The 20,760-nt window shown below is 37.0% G+C and overlaps 1 protein-coding gene across 8 annotated transcripts in view; it reads left to right on the forward strand.

The window, feature by feature from the left end:
- Positions 1-2,462: 2,462 nt before the first annotated feature.
- Positions 2,463-20,760, forward strand: part of LOC586986 (dachshund homolog 1) — a 29,009-nt gene continuing 10,711 nt past the window's right edge. For 2 of the 8 annotated variants that reach the window (XM_030980740.1, XM_030980739.1), the window contains exons 1-8: positions 2,463-2,637; positions 8,265-8,488; positions 12,912-12,956; positions 13,752-14,028; positions 15,310-15,345; positions 16,462-16,589; positions 17,157-17,259; positions 20,535-20,618. In XM_030980740.1, coding sequence (XP_030836600.1) covers positions 2,478-2,637; positions 8,265-8,488; positions 12,912-12,956; positions 13,752-14,028; positions 15,310-15,345; positions 16,462-16,589; positions 17,157-17,259; positions 20,535-20,618 — 1,057 coding nt within the window. In that variant the 5' untranslated portion in view covers positions 2,463-2,477. The remainder of the gene's footprint in view (positions 2,638-8,264; positions 8,489-12,911; positions 12,957-13,751; positions 14,029-15,309; positions 15,346-16,461; positions 16,590-17,156; positions 17,260-20,534; positions 20,619-20,760) is intronic. The other 6 variants (XM_030980742.1, XM_030980741.1, XM_030980745.1 and 3 more) reach the window with 6 other exon arrangements.

The following is a 20,760-nucleotide window of genomic DNA, read 5'->3' on the forward strand; positions in this document are numbered from 1 at the left end:
TCGTCGATGGGCAGTTACTGGAAATGAGGGCGGATAGACATGGATTGGGGGAAGGGGGGGGGGGGGCTTGTGAAAGGACCCTAGGGTATAGGGCTGTATCTCTGGATGCACATTGAAAGGAGCTGTCATGACCAATCAAAGTTTCTTGATATATGGACAACATGATTTTACACATATTGATGGGTTACACTGAGTGTGAGGTGCTAGTAGTTATTGTGGTGATTTCATTTTTGTTAACTAGTTCTGTCCAATCCTAATGATATATACATATATTTATATATAACGATTTAACAGACTGATTATCTATTACCATCTCCAAACACCATTTGCCCTGCTACCAATGTATTTCAACTTGAGGTTTGACAATGTGTTCCATGTTGTTCTGTGGGAGTAATCTATTAACTCTGCATTTCCTCTGTGAAATGAAAGTCAGTTTGATGAGGGGAAACACTCAAACAATGAGGTCCAAAGTGTATAGAAACAAAGAGAAAGATCCTCTCCTAGATTATTTGGGTTCAGTAGAAGCCCCCCCCCCCCCCGATTTGGTCTCTTTTGTTTCCTTTTCTAAGTGAGGTTAAAAAGGGCAAAGTTTACACACTTGATCAATCAATCAATTTCATACTTTCATTATAAAAAACAAATTACAACCAAAGCCATAACCAGGTTGTGAGTTTTAAACACTTGTGTACATAAGACTGTGCCCCAGTTACCGAATGTCATTGACATTGGGGGCCCCCGATACAGCCATTTCTCAAATTCCCCCTCTCCCTAGCCCTTCTCCCTGGAATATTACCCCCAAACCCCTGGGTGTAAGGGGAAATCATAAACTGGTCCATACATTTACTCAGCTCTTCTTGCAAGTAGCATCCAGGAGGAGAAAGAGCAAATAGGTCAATCTTCTTTTTCCCCTCTCTCCGGCTTCGTCTCCTTCTCTTTCTTCCCATTTCTCTTTCTGTCATAAATACACGTTTCATTCGTCATGGGTCGTAATCGCTGTGCAAATGAACAGATCCTTTCTTTCATCGTTTTTAGCTTTCGGTGTCAGGTGCCCCGACTGGCTTTTTTTTTACCCCCGAGTCTCCATGGGCCTCGCGAGAAATGTTCGATTCGTAAGAAAAAAGAAAGATTTGGAAGCAGAATCGACAAGTTTGGCATACGTAAACCGAGCGTGTGCAAGTTTGTCTAACCCAGTCTGGTATAATGCGGTATGTTTGCTCAATCTAGATGTATCAGTGACTCTGAGAGCTACGTCCTCCTACTATAGCAACTACGCTAGGTTCACTGACACCAAATTCTCATGTCTTTCACTCATCTCTCCCCCTCTCTTCCTCTCTCCCTTCCCCCCTCTCCCTCTCTCCCTCTCTTTCGTTTTCCCTCTTTCCTTTCCCCCTAAGATTTTCTCTTTCTTTGCCTACCTGTCTGTCTGTATGGTATCTCTCTTGTCATTTTTTAAAACAATTCTCTATCCTTTTACCCCCTAGAAACTCTCTCCACCCATCCATTTTCAAGTAACTCTCTCTACCTTTTCCAATTTTCTTTGGGTTATGACATGTCTCTTAATTTCTTTCAAACTCGCTTGTGATATAAAAAAAAAAAAGCAATATCCATAGGTCCATCTACTTCTTCCTTTTTTTTCTCTTTCTGTGTGTATGTACTTAATCATTATTATTGTTATTATCATAATTTTGGTGAGGGGGGGGGGGGTATCATAATTTTGTATTATTCAATTGATTCTCATAGAGCTCAATTCCCTTCTCATTTGCTCTCTTTCTCTCACTCTCTCTCTCTTTGCATTTCTCTGTCTCTTTATTCGTCTCTCCTACATGTACACCCTATTCTTTGTTCAAGTACCGATACCCCGCCCTTGTAATTTGAGGTGTTTTATTGAATTAGATATTCTGAATGGAGGCTAACTGCTACTATAGTCACAAAAGTGTCATTTGGGGAAACGGTAAACTACCATTTTCAGAGAGATTCCGAATATCTGACTTTTTCTTTCTTTCTTTCTCCCTTTGGTTCTTGTCATTGTGAGCTAAACTGGAACAAGATTCCCCACAGAGAGCAAAGTCGTGGGTTCTCTTTTTAGCTTTAGGGGCAATGTACTTTTCATGGGTAGTAAATTTGATTGGCATTTGCAGAATAAAGAATCAGTGACTCTTGTTGAATTTGGTGTTATTTTTGGTAATTACAGCTCTTTACCTTGTCAGTAATGAAGTACAAAGGTGAGGTCAAAGTTCACTTCAAGTTCTAACAGTAAACTGCCATCATTGATATTTCTTTGAAATGCATTCTTTTAACTGTCTAGTACTACTTCTGACTAGAACCATATACCGGTACTATAGTTCCTGTATTAAGCATATTGGAATGAAAAAAATGTCAATTATCTAATTGTCAAATCATGATATTCACAAGAAACTCTTCAGTAATTTTCTTTTTCAGAGATTGATGTCAACTCTGGATAATGATGATGCTACAACATGTCTAATATATCTTTCATATTCTATTCCCTGTTTCTCAGCAGTCGACCAGGTAGACCTCCGAAACGAAACATTCCTCTCTCACTCACACCAACCATCCATGGACTCTCACGTATGGGACCCACCCTCGACCTCCTCAAAAGGCCCAAACTGGAAAATGGTAAGTTGTCACATAATTATAAGCAAAATCTTGTGTTGCACAATATATGCTAAATTGCTAATACATGTACGGAACAAGATACTTAAAAGATATGGCCAAGAAATTTTTCACATTTACTTTTGATAAATCTTCACATCTTCACAGGATAGCATTAAAGTATGGAAATCAATACAAAAAAGTCGTTAAAAACAGGCAAATATCAGCAATGTCATTGTCAAATTGTGAATTAAACACCTTCATGCAGAAGGGGGGGGGGCATTGATAAGCGAGAAGGTGCAATGAATCTTAGACGTGGTGTGAAAGAAGGGCTTAGTCATTTTCCTGATCCCGAGCATGTGACGTTTCTAATTTGTCATTGTCACTTCTCATTCTTTTTAATCTCCTCCATCAGAAAACATGGATTGAAAACAATTTCATCACCTTCCTCATCTTATCTTCAACATCTCAAAAATTGAAATTTGTCTTGCCGGGCTCGTGAGTGGTCCTAAAAGCCGTCATATGATTCCTGCTCTCAAAAGTATTTGTAATCGGGTGAATGTATAGGGGGACTAAGAAAAACTAAAGAGAGAGGGGTTTATATGACCTTTCTGAATAGTTTCACTTCAGACAAGTCATTCAAAGAGATGTCAATCATTGTTAGAAATGTCTTTTTAAATGCAAGTTAATATCAGAGGAAAAGAGTGCAGACTGGTTATATGCTTGCACCCCATCTCTGTCAGTATACATCTGTATATCATCAGACCCCCTCCCTGGAAGAAAGGGTCACATGCACCTGTGGCCAGCCACTCACGATACCCCATCTCCCCCCTTCCTCCACAAACACAATTTTACACGGACCATGGACAGACGGCTTCCGCGCTGCTTTCTGCCGATTCACATTCAAGGAGACCCGCGTCGCAAAACGGAGGGTTCTGTTCCACCTCTCTCTCTCTTTATAAAGTCTAAACTGTCCTTTAGATGTAATTTGTCGTGCATTCTTGACAACCGAAGCTTTCCTTATTCATCCCGCCTCGTCTGTTAACGAGATGAAAACTTCCTGTATCAGGTGCGCTTTTCCTCCTGGCATGGTTGAGAATCAGACACTCTCGTGCTGAGCTGCTCTATCCTCCCCTCCTTCAGTCTGTCATCCTCTCTCTTCATTTAAGTATCTTCCCTCCCTTTTCTATCTGACTTTTATTTCTGAACATCTCAATATCCATCTTTCCCTGCTAACTTTTTATTTTATATTTTTCTCAAACTTGTAGTATCTGTTTTTTGTACCTAGGCACTCTCTCTCCTTCATGTCTTATTCTTCTATTTCTTTTCAAAGTGGAAGTCTTCTTTTTTTTCCTTTTTTTTCCAGCAAACTACTTGTACTTTGATTTTTCACCTTTTAAATGACAATATTTTGTTAGTGATCTTTCTTGTCATGACATTCCCCCCTTCTCTCTCTCTCTCTCTCTCTCTCTCTCTCGCTCTCTCTCTCTCTCTTCCCTAGCGTGCACTCCCCCCCCCCCTCCACTTTCCCCGGTATTCTGTCACTCTCTATCTCTTCCCTCCTAATTCCCTGTGTGATGCCAAATTTAAAGTGGGAAAACAAAAATATGAGTTGGGGGTGAAAGAAAATAAAAGACTGATATGCTTCAATTCCCAGTGCGCATCTCAATCAAGCTGTAACCATAGTTACGCTACAAAATTGGCTTGTTTTCACTCAACAGTGTCATCGACTTTTAGAAGTCTCCTAGTTGCTTCTGTCGCTTGCTTCTCTGAATAGAGAAACAAATAAGTTAGTCTGTTGTCATTTGGCGGATAAAAAAAACCATGTGATATTATTTCACGGCGATAGGGTTGCTGTGCCTATAACATTTTAGCCCTTGGCTATGAAAGTTGAAAGTTATCATGGAAGGGGCTGGAATATACCAGATAAAATAAGAGCTGAACCATCATTTTCCGTTTAAATTATGCTTGGCTGCTTTATTAGGTTGCGGTAATGTAATTACTAGAAAGGTGGGTCGTTCTGCTGTGTCACAGTGATTCCGTAACAAATTTAGATAAACCCTCTCGGAAAATATTTGTAGAACGTCTCTCCTGGAAGTCGGCAAGTACGTCATGCTAGAAGGTGAGGGTTAAGTTCATCATATTTGTGTTAACTATCTTGGAAGATAATACAAACATCTTTCTGGACCCTAGGGTTTAAAAAAAAGGCTTCCAAGTACCTGCTGTCTCTGCAACATTTATCTTTGATCAAAATCATTGTAACCCTGGCAACCTGTCAAGCAACAAGTAATTTTCGAACATAGCAGTGAAATTCATCACAGATTTTAGATCTTACTTTTTGGAGCATCATTACTTGAGCTCATATTGAATTGATTTGTAAGTACCTTCTTGGTTTAGTTATGCTTATTGCCTTTTAAAAATGTTTTAATGGCAAATGAAAACTTGATGGAACAGTTATTCTGAAAACAATTATCACGTATAAATAAATTCAAAATTGTAGTTTCACAGTTTATTGCTTGTGATAATACTATCTATCCTTTAGAAATACGTTTCTTTTTCTGGTCGGGTTATTTCCGTGAAGGCTGTACAGAATATACTAGTAATGAAAGTACTAAATTATGAATTAACAGACTCATGAAATTTAATTAGGTCCTTTTAATTATTTAATATGCATTGCTCTGTCCTTCGTGTATATAATCAGAAGAAAAAAAAAGTGAAGAGAATTATCCTTTCTATTAAACATTTGAGAAATAATAATACTTGGTCATTAGTCATGAGATGAAATTGGTTCAGAATGATTTTTATCAGGGAAATTTTTGATCGAATGTCATAACCATTCATCGTCAGTACTGGAATCTACTTCACCAGAGCAAGGGGGTAATCAATGAAATTCAAAGATAAACAAACATACATCCTTGTTTCAATTCCTTAGCCTTTCCTAACTTCCACTCTGTGCAATGTATCAATAAAGAGTTTAACCAAGAGACCGAGAGAGATCAAGATCAAGAAAGACTGCATGAGTGAAAGAAACAGAAAAGAAGGGGAAAAGACATAAATCATAACAAAACCTGCCCGGGATTGAAATCTCGAGTGTCCCCAAAGATTGCCGATCCATTTTGATTCGTGATGTACATTGCAAAGTTGAAAAACCCGATGAGATTACAAACTCTGGAAGTATGTGTCATGTTAACTTCCGAACCCAGATTAGCTTGGTCCTCCTCACCTTCAACTTACCCAAATTAGATTTGTTTCTTATTCACATTCCTTTCTATAACATTGTGTGCACCCCACTCTCTCTCTCTCTCTCTCTCTCATTTTACTCTTGTTAAAATGTTATATTTAAAACATTTAAACCATATGCTACTAAATCATTTCAAAGTTACAGACAAGTAGATGATAACAAACCAGAACTGCTTCATGAATTTTCGAGCTATTTTATAGGCTTGTTTTGCAATTGCACATATAGTTGAGCTGAAGTAAGGCAGGCAAAATGCAAGTTAACATTCACAATGACATTACGATTATTCATTTGAAGGTGAATATATTGTTCCCACGCTTTGAAGAGTACTTATCCACAATACCAAAAGAACGACATCAAAGAAGTGAAAGAAACATAAACAAAGAAAAAATAATTACTCTGAATCTCCTAGTTAGTATTACAAACTCTGCTCGTTTCCCTCTCTTGTTTTGATGCCTATCCCTTTTAAAAGCAAGTTGCGTTTTGTTAATATATAATCCTCTCATTATTTCTTTTCCTTTATTTGTTCTCTCTTAATAGTTTCCTTTTCTTAATTCCTTTTTATTTCTCCATCAGCACCACCTAAGTATATTCCTAGTTCTGTCTCTTCTATGAAGTCATGAAACTCTTTTACCACTTTCAAGTTTCAGGGAACAAAAAGAAAGGAAGAAAGAAAACTTGCATGCCCCATCTGAATTCAAAATTAGTGAAAAATCTGTTATTATTCATCCGTCCCTGAGGGCCCCCGCTATTGTAAATCTTTTTGGTACCTCCGGAAAAATTACAGTTTTGACACTCCTAGAAACAAATATAACCCAGGTGTAAGTTCAAGCTCTGGTAGGGGCTTAATGCATGGATGGAATCGATACAGTCAGGGTGTTAAAATGTTTGAGAGAGAGAGAAAAAAAGAGAAATCAGTGTCATTTCTAATCAGATTTGATGACCAGACTTTTGAAGGGAGGTCATTGACTTCTGGTCGCACTAACTCTTAAGAGAAGTAGAAAAGAAAGAAAAAAATCCTTAGATTTGTTTGCAGCTTTGGGGGAGATCATGTGCTACTCTCCAGTTTCGGAATTGTTCATTTCGAGGATAACTTTGGTGAAAAGAGAGCCCTTTGTCAGAGAGAAATGTCAATAACTTTTTAGTTTTTTTCCCTCCTTTGTTTGTAGTCGTTCTCCTGTAGTCTGAATACATGATCAAAAGCTGTTTCAAAGTTGGAAGTTTTGTGTTGTAAAAGAAAACAAACGTATATTTGTTTTGAAAAGGAAGGATAGAATTTCATAACGACCCAAACTTAAGTCAATTAAAAAGGTAATGAAGTTTCAAGTTTAATTGTTTCAAATTTACATCAAAAGCAAAATGGTTTGTACAAGCTTAAGAATAACAACATGGTGGTTGTAGTGAATACTATGACGTATCATATGATATTGCAGATATTAGAGGAGCATTTATCATTCATGCTAAGCTCTAAATTGCCTTTGAAATCTGATAATTTATACTTGGGTAAATAAAAAATCTTTTTTCGAGAACTGTTGGCAAAGGAAGGACCTATACATAACTGTAGTAAGAAGAAGAGGTACGATTGATACATGAACGTGAACATCCGTCTGCACAAATTGATTACATAAAAGCCACTTATGCATTTCTTATAGCAGACGAATATCAGTCGTAACATCAATTTGTGCTAATTACTTTGGCTTGCCTATCCTTCATGATTGGTTGGGTGCATGATGAAAAGGCAAATTCTGTTTTCATCCATTTGTGACTAAATTACACAATTCATTAGATGATTAGATGCAACATAGAGCTGTGTAAATTGCTTCTACCATTTGCCAATGTGGATGTGTTTGGACATGCCTGCCTGCATGCATAGCTCTGGCCTTCATGAATTGATTATGACATCACTCCCTTTCATTGCCGCTCTCCCTCACGGAGCATTATTTTAGATCAAATGAAGGAGATAATGACATTGTCTCTAAAAAGAGAAGACTCACATTTCTTTGTTTGATATTTAAAGTTCAATTTGATTCAATATGGGTTTATTTGGATGTAGAGGTGTAAAGTGGGTGCTAATTTGCCCCTCTTCCTGTTATGATGGTTCATTGCAGAAAAATACATATTTTCATTTTTTTCCTTTCTCATGAAATTATGACCATCTTGTTATTGTCAGTTTTGATGAAAAAGGATTCAAATAAAGATAATTTTTTACTGGTAAGAAATAAGTCCAAGCAGGGAAAAAACTACATGGGGGCTCGGGGAAAATTTGCCTCTGTAAAAGCCCAAAAAAAATTGCATAGAGTTCAATGCAAAACAAATTAAAGAGTGTTATTTTCATGCAAATAAGCTTGAAAATAGCCCCCCAATTTTTTTTCCCTGACTCAAAAGGAATGATGTTTTTGTTCTCCTGTGGCAGGTCACCACCGTCTGCCGTTCAATGGATACGAGCACTTGGCTGCAGCCTCCCCGTACCTCCTGGCCACCCACCCAGCATTCCTCCCATCCTCCCTCTCCATGCCGACCAACCATCTCACCGCATCACCCGCTAAGGCTGCCGAGATGCACCACCTTCACCATGCCGACCTGGGCGCCGCCCACCTTCACAACCTGCACAAGCTCTCCGTAGGCATCCCCAGATCGGTAAGAAAAAGAAGATGATGTTAATGGTGGTGGTGGTGATGATGGTGATGATGATGATGGTAACAAGGATGGTGATGATGATGGTGGTGGTGATGAAAAGGAGGATAATGATGATGATGGTGTTGGTGATTAAGAGGATAGTAATGTTGATGATGGTGATGGTGATGATAATGATGATTATTATAATGATAACGAGCGGTGAGGATGGTAGTCATGCCATAAAATGGTAAGGAGTAATTAATTTGTAAAGCCCAGTTAAATCGAGAGAATGTGACAGAGATTTAAAAAAACAAATTCTTATTTGTGATTTTCAGTATTTTCATGCATTGGCTAAAACCAAAGACACAAGTGCTACTGATTTTAAGTATAATTATATAATTATTAGAGAAAAGAGGCAAGGGTTAAGAAGAGGGTAAAAGATGAGAAAGAAGATATCTCAAGATGGTTTGGAGTAGCAGGTCGAAAATATGATTGAAATCATCAGGAGCAATTCACCCAACTCTTGTTTATGCATTAGAAAATGAATTTATGATGGGGTGTACTTTGTGCGAAGTGTGCCCGTGAAGGATCATGTCATCTGGACGACGAGCAATGAGACCCTATGCCACGTCGTCAAATAATTAATAGCACCGGGCGAAAAACCTCATGCAGAGTACTGACGATGAAACATGCAGAGAGACGTACATGAAATAATGAGAGCCCAACTGCCACTGCGAAAGCCTTAGTACATCGCACCCTGGGCCCTGACGCAAGGAAGCGCTCATAACCATGAACCTCGTCAATATTCATGAGGGCCATTAGATCGCGGACTAATAGGGGGCTCTCTTCAAATATTCATTCCCCTCCTAATCACCATAATTATTTCACAATCAGGCTGTCACAGTCGCAGAAGGATTGGAAGTAGAGGGGGGAAAGGAGAGAGAGAAAGAGAGAGAGAGAGAGAGGGAGAGAGAGAGAGAGAGGGGGGGGGGGGAGAGGTGTAGAGTTGAGAAAATGCACAAATGCAGATGAAAAGGGAGAGAGAGAGAGAGCGCATGAACGAGAGTGAGAGAGCGAGAGAGCAAGAGCGTGAGGGAGAGAGCAAGAGCTCATCAGGAAGAGAAACAAAAGGAACGAGACTTTAAAGTTCAGAAGTCTCGATACACCCTCGGCTCATTAATTCTTGTGTCTGTTAGAATAGCGATGTCGGGGAGATCCGTAATTCATGTTATCATGGAGGGGATGCACTTTCGATTCCGCTTCCCGCGTACCCATGCTTCCGACAACGTGACCAAAATCATTAAAATCAGCCGTGAGCCACGAATTACCATTTACACTAAAAAGGATCAGTGAAATACAAGTTTCGATTAGTTTTCCCTATCTTTATCTCTTCCTTTCCAACTCCCATGGGTATGCTATTATGTAGTAATGAGCAGTCATTACAGCTACATTGGAGATTGATTCTGCATTAAAAACTATTACTGTGCAAACATTTTCTCCGTAATGAATTTGGATGAAAGTAAAGCGATTCGGGATGTTGCTCAGTACAGCGTTCTACTGCAACATTTTCGCCATTATCATTTAACTTGGAATGGGAAGAATTAAGGCAAATGAAGGCCGTTTTTACGTTATGTGATGAGACATTAGGTCTGTTGATGCATTATTAACATTTCTTGATTGTCATCTTAGTTGTATCATTAAAAATAATTTTGTGATAAATACGAAAAGAAAAGAGTTTCTCTGTCAGATATCATAGGTCATGAACTATTATGATCTGTCTTCAGTGTCTTATAGAAGTCGTAGTCCTTCCGGAAGTATTGATTCTTTGTTAAGCATTCTATTGTTAAGGAGAAATACGTTTCAAAGAATGTAGAATTATTTGCATTTTGACAAATGACTCAGATATATATTCAATGTATGACCAATTGACCATCCAGTTTAAGTAAACAAGAAAGATAGCAATCAGTAAATATCAGATTAAGAATTTGAACTCAATATCACGAGTGATTATCTCATTAAGTTTGATGCCATTGAGTAATTCAAATTATGGCATGGATTTGTAATGCCATGAGGCAGAAGTCTCAACAAAAGCTATTTGGATGAGGAATTTCAACTCCATTTGCAGATCATGCAATGGTGAATTGTTGATTAGATGAAAGCCGGGGTGACGCTTAATTGCTATGTGCACGGTATCCAAGTTTAATGTAATTGAGAGTTTAATTATTCAAAAGTGAGAAAAGTGTGAGGTTGAGTGAGTTGTAATTTAGATGATAGATTTGGCACTTCCAATAGATGGTTGCATGAAAAGTCGCTGATACGATACGACTTATGCTCTGGCGACATTGGCCCCGACAATATCTTGTCGAAGATAGGGTTAGGAATTGGGTTACAATTGGGTTTTAGGTTGGGGTTATGGCTAGTTAGTTATTGGAAATAGAAGAGAGAGAGACAGAGAAAGAATTCCCATATAGCCATTCAAAACCTACGAAATAGAGAAGGAACAAAATAGATTGTAATAATGATGTAATGCACGTTTTTACTGCCATTCATCAAATGACCTATTCATAAAGGCATGAATTTAAATGAAAGGATGATAACATGGCTGAAAGATATCCAGATCATTCACATTTTTATTCAGAATTTATTTCCAATCCATTACTAGAAAAAAGGTGCATTTCTAGAGGATACCTTCAATTCACGATGCCACTTTTCACCTGCATCATGGTAAAATTCTATCTCTCTCTTTCTCTCTCTCACAGCATGCCATCTATCTTCCTTTCTTCATTGAACCATCTTTTCTTTTCGTTCCCTTCGTCTTTTTCCTACCTGCCATCTTTATGATACACCTGGCTGTAATAGGACTGCTTGTCTAGACAGATTACATAGTTCAAGGTTATCCAACCTCAAACAAAATTAGCCAAACATGTTCCTAAAAGTCTCTAATCTACAAATTTTCTCCGCTCCTGTCATTTCTCTTTCCAATTTTTTTCTTTATACTTCAATTTTTTTTTAATATTGCAGTTTGTGAAATGCTACATTGTATAAAAGTAATTATAATCCTTCCCCGATCAGCTTAAATCTACATGATAATTACAGGCAGTGAATTCCAACTAATTAATTCAGCAGTAGCAGTTGTTAATTTGTCAAAAGTGCGATTTAAAAAAAAAGCATCAAATCCCCACTGATACATAATTTTAGTAATTGATTACTTTTGAAAACTTAAAGAAAATGACTAAAACATGAAAAGATAACAAAAACATATGTGGTACACATCTGTTCCTTACACAATAGATCGTTAAATAATAATGATCTTATGTCACACAATACATACAAAATGTTCCACTTTGTTAACGCTTTTCTGCTTTTATCTTGCACTCTCTTCAAATTGTTCTAAGAATTTAGGAGATTGAAGAAAGATTGCCTGGCATGAAGTATGAATCATTCAAGTTGAAATGCGAATTAATATTTAAGGAAAACGTCTTTTGTTACCGCAAATTTCCCACCTCAAACATAAAAACCCTAGGGTTTGGTATGTCATCATGACTTCTTCACTTCATCATACCAGCGTTGTTAAACACATCCAGTCGCCGCAGGATCGATGGAACTTTTATTTCCGCCGAAGTAGACGAGAACAACAAATAATAGATGAGGGCTGCGTTGCTCGTAAAATTTGATGATGCTTTAGAAAAGTGTGCTGTGTGTCACTACGTTGAATGCCTGAGCTAGAAGGGGGGAAACCATTGACAATCGAGCTTTCTTTTCAAAATGGCAACGGGAAAGAGAGAGAGAAGTTTTCGGGGCATATTTGAGAAAATATTTATGATGCTGTGTTTTGAGCGGAAAGATGGATGTATATGGTTGTACAATTACAGATCGTTTTTGAAGAGTCTATTTTGTTTTTGTGGCAACACGAGACAGATGATATTCCGATTTTTGTTGTCATTGATGAATTTTATTGGTTTACAAAACGCTAAAAGCGATAATGATAAAGTGGGCCTGGCAGGCATAATTATCTCTTACAAATGGTTTTAAAAAAAAATCTGCTTCCATTAGCCTACATAAAGCCCTCTTTTTGTAACAAATATATTTTAAAGTGCATGAACAGTAATCTGTGTTGCTTATAAGTTGCTCAAATTTGCAACATCGCAGTGAATGTACATGACACTTAAAAGTATTGTTATATGCCATTTAGTCTTTTATTTGTCTATTCAGAACTAGAAGGGCATTATTAAACTATGTGTTAAATTATGAGAGTTATTGCCCTTTTTCAAATAAACAATATCTTGGGAAATGTTGAATATTACACAATTATAATAGAATCATATTGCTTTTTCAATAAGTTATATTTTAGTTTTTAAGTAATTATTAAAATCTCTATAACATATCCATGTAAACAAGATTTCCGCCTAGAAAACATGATATAATTGATAATTTGATCTCACAGAATTTCATTGGACTACAAGTGCGCAGTGGACAATACAGAATGAAGGTTAGGAAATGTCTAGCCAAAATGTTAATCATATAAATAGATTCATTTATCATGCATTGAAAGGATGCTATAGATTCACTAGCTTGCTTTACTAACATTACGATCATTACCCAAATGTGCCAATGATCGTTAAAAAAAAATTAAAAATTCCTATTTAGGTCAGCAAGGTAATTCATGCTGCAGAGATAAAATTTCAGATAGGTGTTCTGAGTCCTGGTTTATTAAATATCCAAAAACCAAGTAAATTATGTTTTAGTCCTCTTTAAGGCAGTTTATCAATCTTAAGAATTTAAGAATGCTTAGAGGCAGTGTGGACACATGGGCACCCACAATCAGGGTCCAGACCCCTTTAAAGCTAATCTTGAGCTCTGGTATGGGCATCTTTAATATGTCGAGAGAACATGGCTATAATTCATTCTGGATTGTTTGTCCTGCAGCAGTAGTTTGATTGTTTGCACCAGTAGAATAATAACAACCTCACAAAACTTGCTCGAAATCATCTTCAATAAAAACCACAAATCTCATTTGCACATAGCGACCTGTGTTAAGCACATGGTGTCCGGCCTATACGTACCTTGATTTCCTTGATCTTTCTATGCTCGTTACTTAGCCCCTATACATTTTCTACCAAAATCGTTCAGCATATGTCATTATTTGTAAACAGTCAGTGTAACTTTTGTTGGATTCTGTGTGAATTTATTTTCTATCATTACAAGAACTCAAACTTATCTTTCAATTCAAAATGTTTGCATGAGCCTCATGTACATTGATTCTATTTTTTGCTACTTATTTCAGTCGAGCCAGCCCAGCTCTCACAGCCACGCATCGGTCGACATCGACGACCACGAGGAAGACCTGGAGAACGGGGACATGTCCCCGCGCTCCTCGGACGGCCCCAGCCCCAGGATGGGCGGCTCGCAGGGAGGCCTCTCCCCCAAGAGCGACTCGTCGTCGGCCATGCACGAAGACGAGGACGAGAAGGAGAGCGACCGTATTCACCAGGAGGCGATGGCGGCCATGGAACACAGCCTAGGTACACGAGATTTGATCAGACAGCACCTTCAAATGATGAGCAAGTATCCCCAACCTCCCCCCCCCCAAACCCCCGATACGTCACACAAAAATCCACATTAATTGCCTTTGTAAGCGTTGCTTGGCAAGAACAAAAGATAAACCCATTTACAGCAAGCAATGGACTTAACCAATTCGTGAAAAAAAAAATAGCTAGGTTCTTTCCGGGAAGGAGGGTTGGTGAGAACAAAAGGGACAATGCCTTTAAATAGAAAACTAAATCAATCATTAATTGAACTTAAAGATTCTCACACGCGTTGATTACACTCCTGCAGTATTAAGATTCATGTCACCTTATGACTCGAACATAGTTGTTATTAGTGAAAATAAATCAAAACAGACGTGTAAGAGAATGATAAAATATAAACATGTAGTTCCTACACGGATATTAACATTGATGGACAATTGAAACTTTAATGCGTGGAGTTCAAGTATCCTGGCGCGTATTTTTGTAAGATATATGCTTTGGCTGAATATCAATATATTAATTCCCTTTTGACAAAGCCCATTTTTCTTTGGATTTTGTGTGATGTGTGGCAACTGTTGTATGTTAACAAGGCCGGATATTCGGTTAGATTCTCTAGGATCTCTGAACACTCTTGTCAAAAATAAACAGAAATAAATGAACAGAAAAGAAAAAATCTTTTTATTGTAATATTTTTTCATTTTCAATTTTGAAAATTTCTGAATTTTAGGGGAAAAATGGGACTTTGATGTGAAAAAAGAGAAATTATTTAAGTGTTAAAGGTATCACATCTACATGTACATTAAGTTTACAACTAAAATATTCATACCCCTTGTAAATTTGATGTTTTTTTTGTGTTTTGGTAACTCAAGAAAGAAAGATAAACTGATTGAATTAGGGCCTTTTTTAAATCAAGAGACATTAATCTGGACAAATCAATTCTTCACATACACTTCAAAAATTACAAAACTTGGTAAGGGTATGAATCGTTTAGTTTTTAACTGTATGTACGTGGACATTTCCAATAGATACTCGTTTTGCTATCTGCTAGTTTGTATTATATCATAATGACAGTCATTAAAAATGACTTGACTCATTTTGTACCATAAAAAAAAATTAAATATGCCTGAGCTTAGTATTAAACAACTAACAAATATGCTTTGAAATCAGATAAAAGAAGCATTTACAGCCTCCAGGCAGTATGAGTGGAGTTTGCAGTGTTAAGATTCGCTTTGCTTTGCTAATTTTAAGTTTTTTGTCTTAAGATTACTCTTTTAGTAATATTATTTTCTTCTTTTTTTAAATTCTTTTGAACAGCGAACGCGAGAGAAGAGAACAAGCCCTCTGGCATGAGTAAGCTTCATTTCATATTCTTAAAAAATAACATCTATCTGAATCTGTAATATATAAGAACACTAATATTATTAGCTGTGTGTTAGAAAAAGGGCTTGAACTCTGAATAATAGTGTATTAACATCAATAAATGCCAGGTCTTTGTGCGTGCAAATCTGTTTATTTTTTTCTCTATTTGGCTATAATTCTATCCATCTATCATGTTATTGTTGGTATAAAAGCGTCCGTCTCTTATATCAATTTGGGGTGCGATAGTTCAATCAAACCGCATGTAATCCTATCATATTTATGTTATATGTGATTATAATAATCATAGTTCGAAAGCAGTGATGACAATGGCAAAATACCAGACCTTGTCCAGTTATATTATTGTACAGATTTGGCAGTGTTTGAAATTCTCACTCCTCGATATGTAAACAATATTTCAAGATTTGTATTTAGAATGCAAAGGCTGGAGTGTCACATAAAGGTATTGATTTTACCCAGAGTGCTTCCTTGAGAAAGAGAATGAAAACATAAAAGGAATGTTTGTGGAGAAATGAACCCTTCCTCCTTTGTAATCAAAACCATATGATTATTTGCATAAAATTTGAATAATATTTGCATAAAATTTGCATATTTGTAAATGCAAACTTTGTGTAATTGGTTCATAAAAGAGTTTATGTGATGAATTTCTATATTCCGTCTGTACAATAAAACTGGAAATGCTTCAAAATGTGAATCGATAGCTATATTACTTTACAATATGTGAGTCAATGACTTCCACATACTGTGTCACAGCTCAAAAGGAAAACTTTATTGACCATTTAAAAAAAAAAAAAATATTGAGCCTTTCTTGATGAAAACTGCTGACTACTTTTCCTTCAGTCACGGCTTTAATGAGCAATTAGTTAATTAATCACTGAGAACTAGTTAGTAGGACTCACCTCTATTTTTGAAATGTTTATGTCTCGATGCCTTTTTGGCTCTACATGGATAATTCTTTCTTCATTCAAGTATGACTATGGAAGTTCTGAAAATGTAGGTACTGTGTTATGTGTTTTAAAAGGGACTGACCAATGGCAGATTGTTATTTTTTTAATAACTTTATTTTGAAATAATTTGGACTATTTGCAGACGGTGCTCTCTCTGAGGGAGCCCATTCAAGAGGGGAGGAGTATGAACAGCTCCATGGCAACAGCACCAGCCAATCAGGGATGCCCCTGCCTGGAATGACAGCTACTGATATACTCTCACACCAAGTGGTAAGTTGCCATTATCTAAAAAAAAACTTTCTGATATCTGGAATGAACTGATGATTGAGGGAGTGGAATGAATTAGTAGTAATATATTGTAATATAGTATATACATTGATAAGTAATTTTATTGTGAATTTGTTTGATGGGGTTGATGAAAAAGATGACAAATGTGAGTTAGATGCGTATAGTCTCGGTCAGTTTTCTATAGTAGTAGTAGTAGTTGAAGACTTTATTGGATAACTTGTTTTATAGCATAAGGCTAATCTGCCACAAGGTCTATTGCATAAAACAGGAAACATTAATTTTTGTTTTCATTCACATTTTCTAAATTTTTTTTTTTCTCCCCTTTCTGCGCCTTGTTTTTTTTACCTATATACAATTTCTTTTTTTTAACTTTCTCTGTCTCTGTCTGTCTCTCTCTCTCTCTCTATCTCTTGATCTCTCTGTCTCTCATTCTTTCTCTCCTCTCTCCTCTCTGACTCTGTCTGTCTCTCTCTCTTCCTCCCTCTCTCTCTCTCTCTTACTCTTTCTCTCTACCTCTGTTGTCTTCCCGTCTTCCTTCAACCGATGCAGGGTCCATCCTCCATGGAGACTCTCCTGACCAACATCCAAGGCTTACTGAAGGTAGCGTCCGACAACGCTCGCCAGAGAGACAAACAGATCAACCTAGAGAAAGGTAATACACAATCACTTTCTACCTGGGGGGGTGTTTCACAAAGCCTTTTTTCAATGACAAATGACAAAAATCAGTGACAAATCTGCTGATGACCAATCAGAAGCAAGGATTTCAGTAGCTTATAACAAAAACTGTCATTTGTCACTGATGACAAGTTTTGTGAAACGCCCTCCTGATCCTTTTATATCCATTCTGTGCAATGTGTACCTTCTGGCATATCCCGTTTCCGTTCTGAACTCTGTATGTCCACCTGTAGGACAGAGAAACATATAGTGACTGGAGATAGTTATGGGGGCAGGGATATTGAGAGAGAAGTAATATAAGAAAATGAATTGATATACAGATGGAAGATGTCGAGGAAAGAGATGAATGGAGAAGGAGAGAGGAGGAGGAAGCAATGGATTGAGAAAGAAATGGAGAGAGAAAGAGAAAGAAAGAAAGTGAAAGAAGAAGAGTAAGAGTTAGTGAGATCAAAAGAAAGAAAGAAAGAAAGAAAAGAGAGAGGGAAAAATTGGGATTTTAAATGTATACCTACTGCTAAAATGCTAATTAATAAGATACATGCAAGCTGAAAGCTGTCTCTCATTAGACGATTGATAATGTTATCAGAAGATGTTCTGTATATATATGAAAGGGAGAAAGATGGGGAGGGCTGAAAGTTCCCCAAACTCATATCCAGACCTAAAATGCGCAGGAGACGTCTAAACAGTTGCCTTCGATCTTGCAATTGAGACGTCAATAAGCAAGTGGGTCCCGCTGACAGTTCAGCGCAGCTACCCAGAAACTTTTCATCGCCGTCGAAGGTCAGGGGCGGTGCGGAAAAGATGCGTATCCGAGGGAGAGATGCGAGATGACGAGTGTGAAACAAGAGCTTTTTTTCGTTCCTTCTCTCTTGACTGTTTCACTCTGCTGACTACAAATTGAAATAATATTGAAACTTTGAATCAAGGTTACCAGCTCGATGACATGTGCCGTCATGTTGAGGCTGCGCAAGGGGAAAGAATTTGAATTTCTCACTTTCCCTTTTTTTTTTTTATGTTCCACAAGTTCAGTTACACTGTAAGTGATACTTAGTGTGTTCGGGTCAAAACATCTCTTGAGTATGTATCAATGTGAGGATTTGTAAGCCTGCATTTATTATGTTTTTATATCGCGTGCTGAAAACAAGGACGGCTCTCAGTGGAGGATATGCAAATTTGAAGTGAAATATGAAATCCGAAATAGAAATTTTGAAATATCAGGCATAGGTCAGACGTAATAGAGAGTTTTGTCTTGTTTGTCTAAACTACTGTAAAGTAGTTGTTTCATTTTTGTAATAATTTTCATTGACCATAAATTATTCCATTTCACAAATCCTAAAGTAAATTAGTTCATTCTAATGGGGACATGATAATAATTATGAAGTAATGAGCTTATTAAGGAGTGATCATATCAAATATATTTATAATAAACTGATACAAGGAGTTTAAGAGATTTAAACTTGACTCTCCATTTATGTCAAACTAAGTCTCGCATATTAATGATTAATGGTAGATCATCTTGATTCTTGAACAGGGTCGTGATTTATATTTACAGAGAGTAATAACTGTCATACAAACAAAGGAATTTATCACGTATATGTTTTTGAATTTTGATTAATGACAAATTACTAGAATTATCTATACAAATCACTCCACCGTTCTGCTCGATGCTGTAAGAAATCAAGATCGGGTTTTAAAGTTCAGTTGTGTGCTCATGCTACTGGTTATGGACCAAAAGTCTGTTCTTTTTGCAAGTAGACCGTTTCAAAATTCTACGACACGAATACCTTTTCTCCACTTCTGAATAAAAAAGGGCTATTTTCTTAGGGTGTGAACACACTTTTCCAAAGTTAGCAAGATATAGCAATCATAAAACATACTACAGGGTCTGAACATTGGGGGATGTAGACTAATCTACACCAGCCTTGTACTCCATTACATATCCCATGTTCAGGTGGTCTAGGCTTAGCTCAAGAAGAAAATGTGGTCCGTTTAGAGTTTGTAATTGCCAATTCCCTTGCTCTTTCATATTAGAGAGTTGTATTACTTTGTACAAATTAGACTTTGAGGCTAGAGGTCAGACTATCTCCTCTCTTACAGTCATATTTCTATAAGCCACTCCTCATTCTGTTCGAAGTGGAGCAATTAGACTGCGCTTAATGCCCAATGAAAACAAGGTCAATAAATCAAACAATTGTTTCTGGTTACAAGTGCTTTTTCCTAAGGAAACTCCATGTCATTTATTTGAGCACTGATCGCCGTATCTCATACTCGTCTTTCCCACCATACAGCTGCGTGGGTTTGAGGGCCGGCAAAGTGAAAGTTTACAAATTGCAATTGTTTTCTCAACTGTTGGGGTTTTTAATTGCGCTCCATTTATCCGCTAACGATTGTATACTGCGACTTCCTATTCCATTGAATAATAGTCCTGTGATAATAGATGACAATTGGCTACATCAATCAAAGACTTCGAATTTGATTTTAATGATGACACTCAAAAAGAAACATAGATGAGTTGGCATCTTTTCAATAGCCTCATATATCATTAATTGTCCCATTTACTTTATGTAATGTGCAAGTAAGATTGAAATGAAAATGATTCATTGTCTCTCTGGCAAACTTTTCCATTAATTAATATTGTTTGTTTTAAGTTCATTTCATAATGGTAATACTTTCCTGCTTTCGATTCAATAAATTCAATGGATGTGTTATAAGCATATAATTGTCAGCAAGGCACAGTGATATACTATATTTGCTTTATTAGGTGCTTCAATTGCTTCCAATAACTTTTTATTTCCTTTAAATCATAGTTTATACCCCACTTGTGACATCTATACCTTTTTTAAACATAAAAAGATCATATTTGGAGAGTAAGACACATGAACTATATATATATTTCAAGTATCCTGTACCAATACAGGAAGTTAATTTTCATTAGACTTCTAACTTATTTCTTTCAAGTCACCAATCAAACCAAGAAATGGGAGTAGATACTAAGTAAATATGATACAATATTTCCACATATGATTACTTACCGGTAGGTTATACTTGGTAAAAATTATTAAAAAGAAAGAAGTTATCTGTATTGCCAACTGGCTTTGTATGTATGAGATATGATACAAATAGATTGTGAATTAACAGATGCCTGTTAATACTAGTCCATGTGTTATGTTATACTTTGTTACTGTCACACTGTAATACCTATATGCACCTTCATTAATCAGTGAGCATTATTCTTTGGTTTGTCTTTAACAGCTGAACTGAAGCTTGAACTGTTGCGTGAGCGGGAACTCCGAGAATCAATGGAGAAGCAACTGGTGGCTGAACAGAGGAGATTTGGTAAGTCTTACAAGGGACAGTGTTTGTTCATAGGGTTGAACTGCTGCCTTCGAGATTTGCTTCATGTCCCTGTCACATAGGTAGAATTTGTATTCCTGGTAGGAAATCTTTTGGGACATATTAATTTGAGCCTGTACCTGTG

The sequence above is a fragment of the Strongylocentrotus purpuratus genome, unplaced genomic scaffold (assembly GCF_000002235.5).
Source record: "Strongylocentrotus purpuratus isolate Spur 01 unplaced genomic scaffold, Spur_5.0 spur5_scaffold_11, whole genome shotgun sequence".
In the NCBI taxonomy this organism is placed as follows: Eukaryota; Metazoa; Echinodermata; class Echinoidea; order Camarodonta; family Strongylocentrotidae; genus Strongylocentrotus; species Strongylocentrotus purpuratus.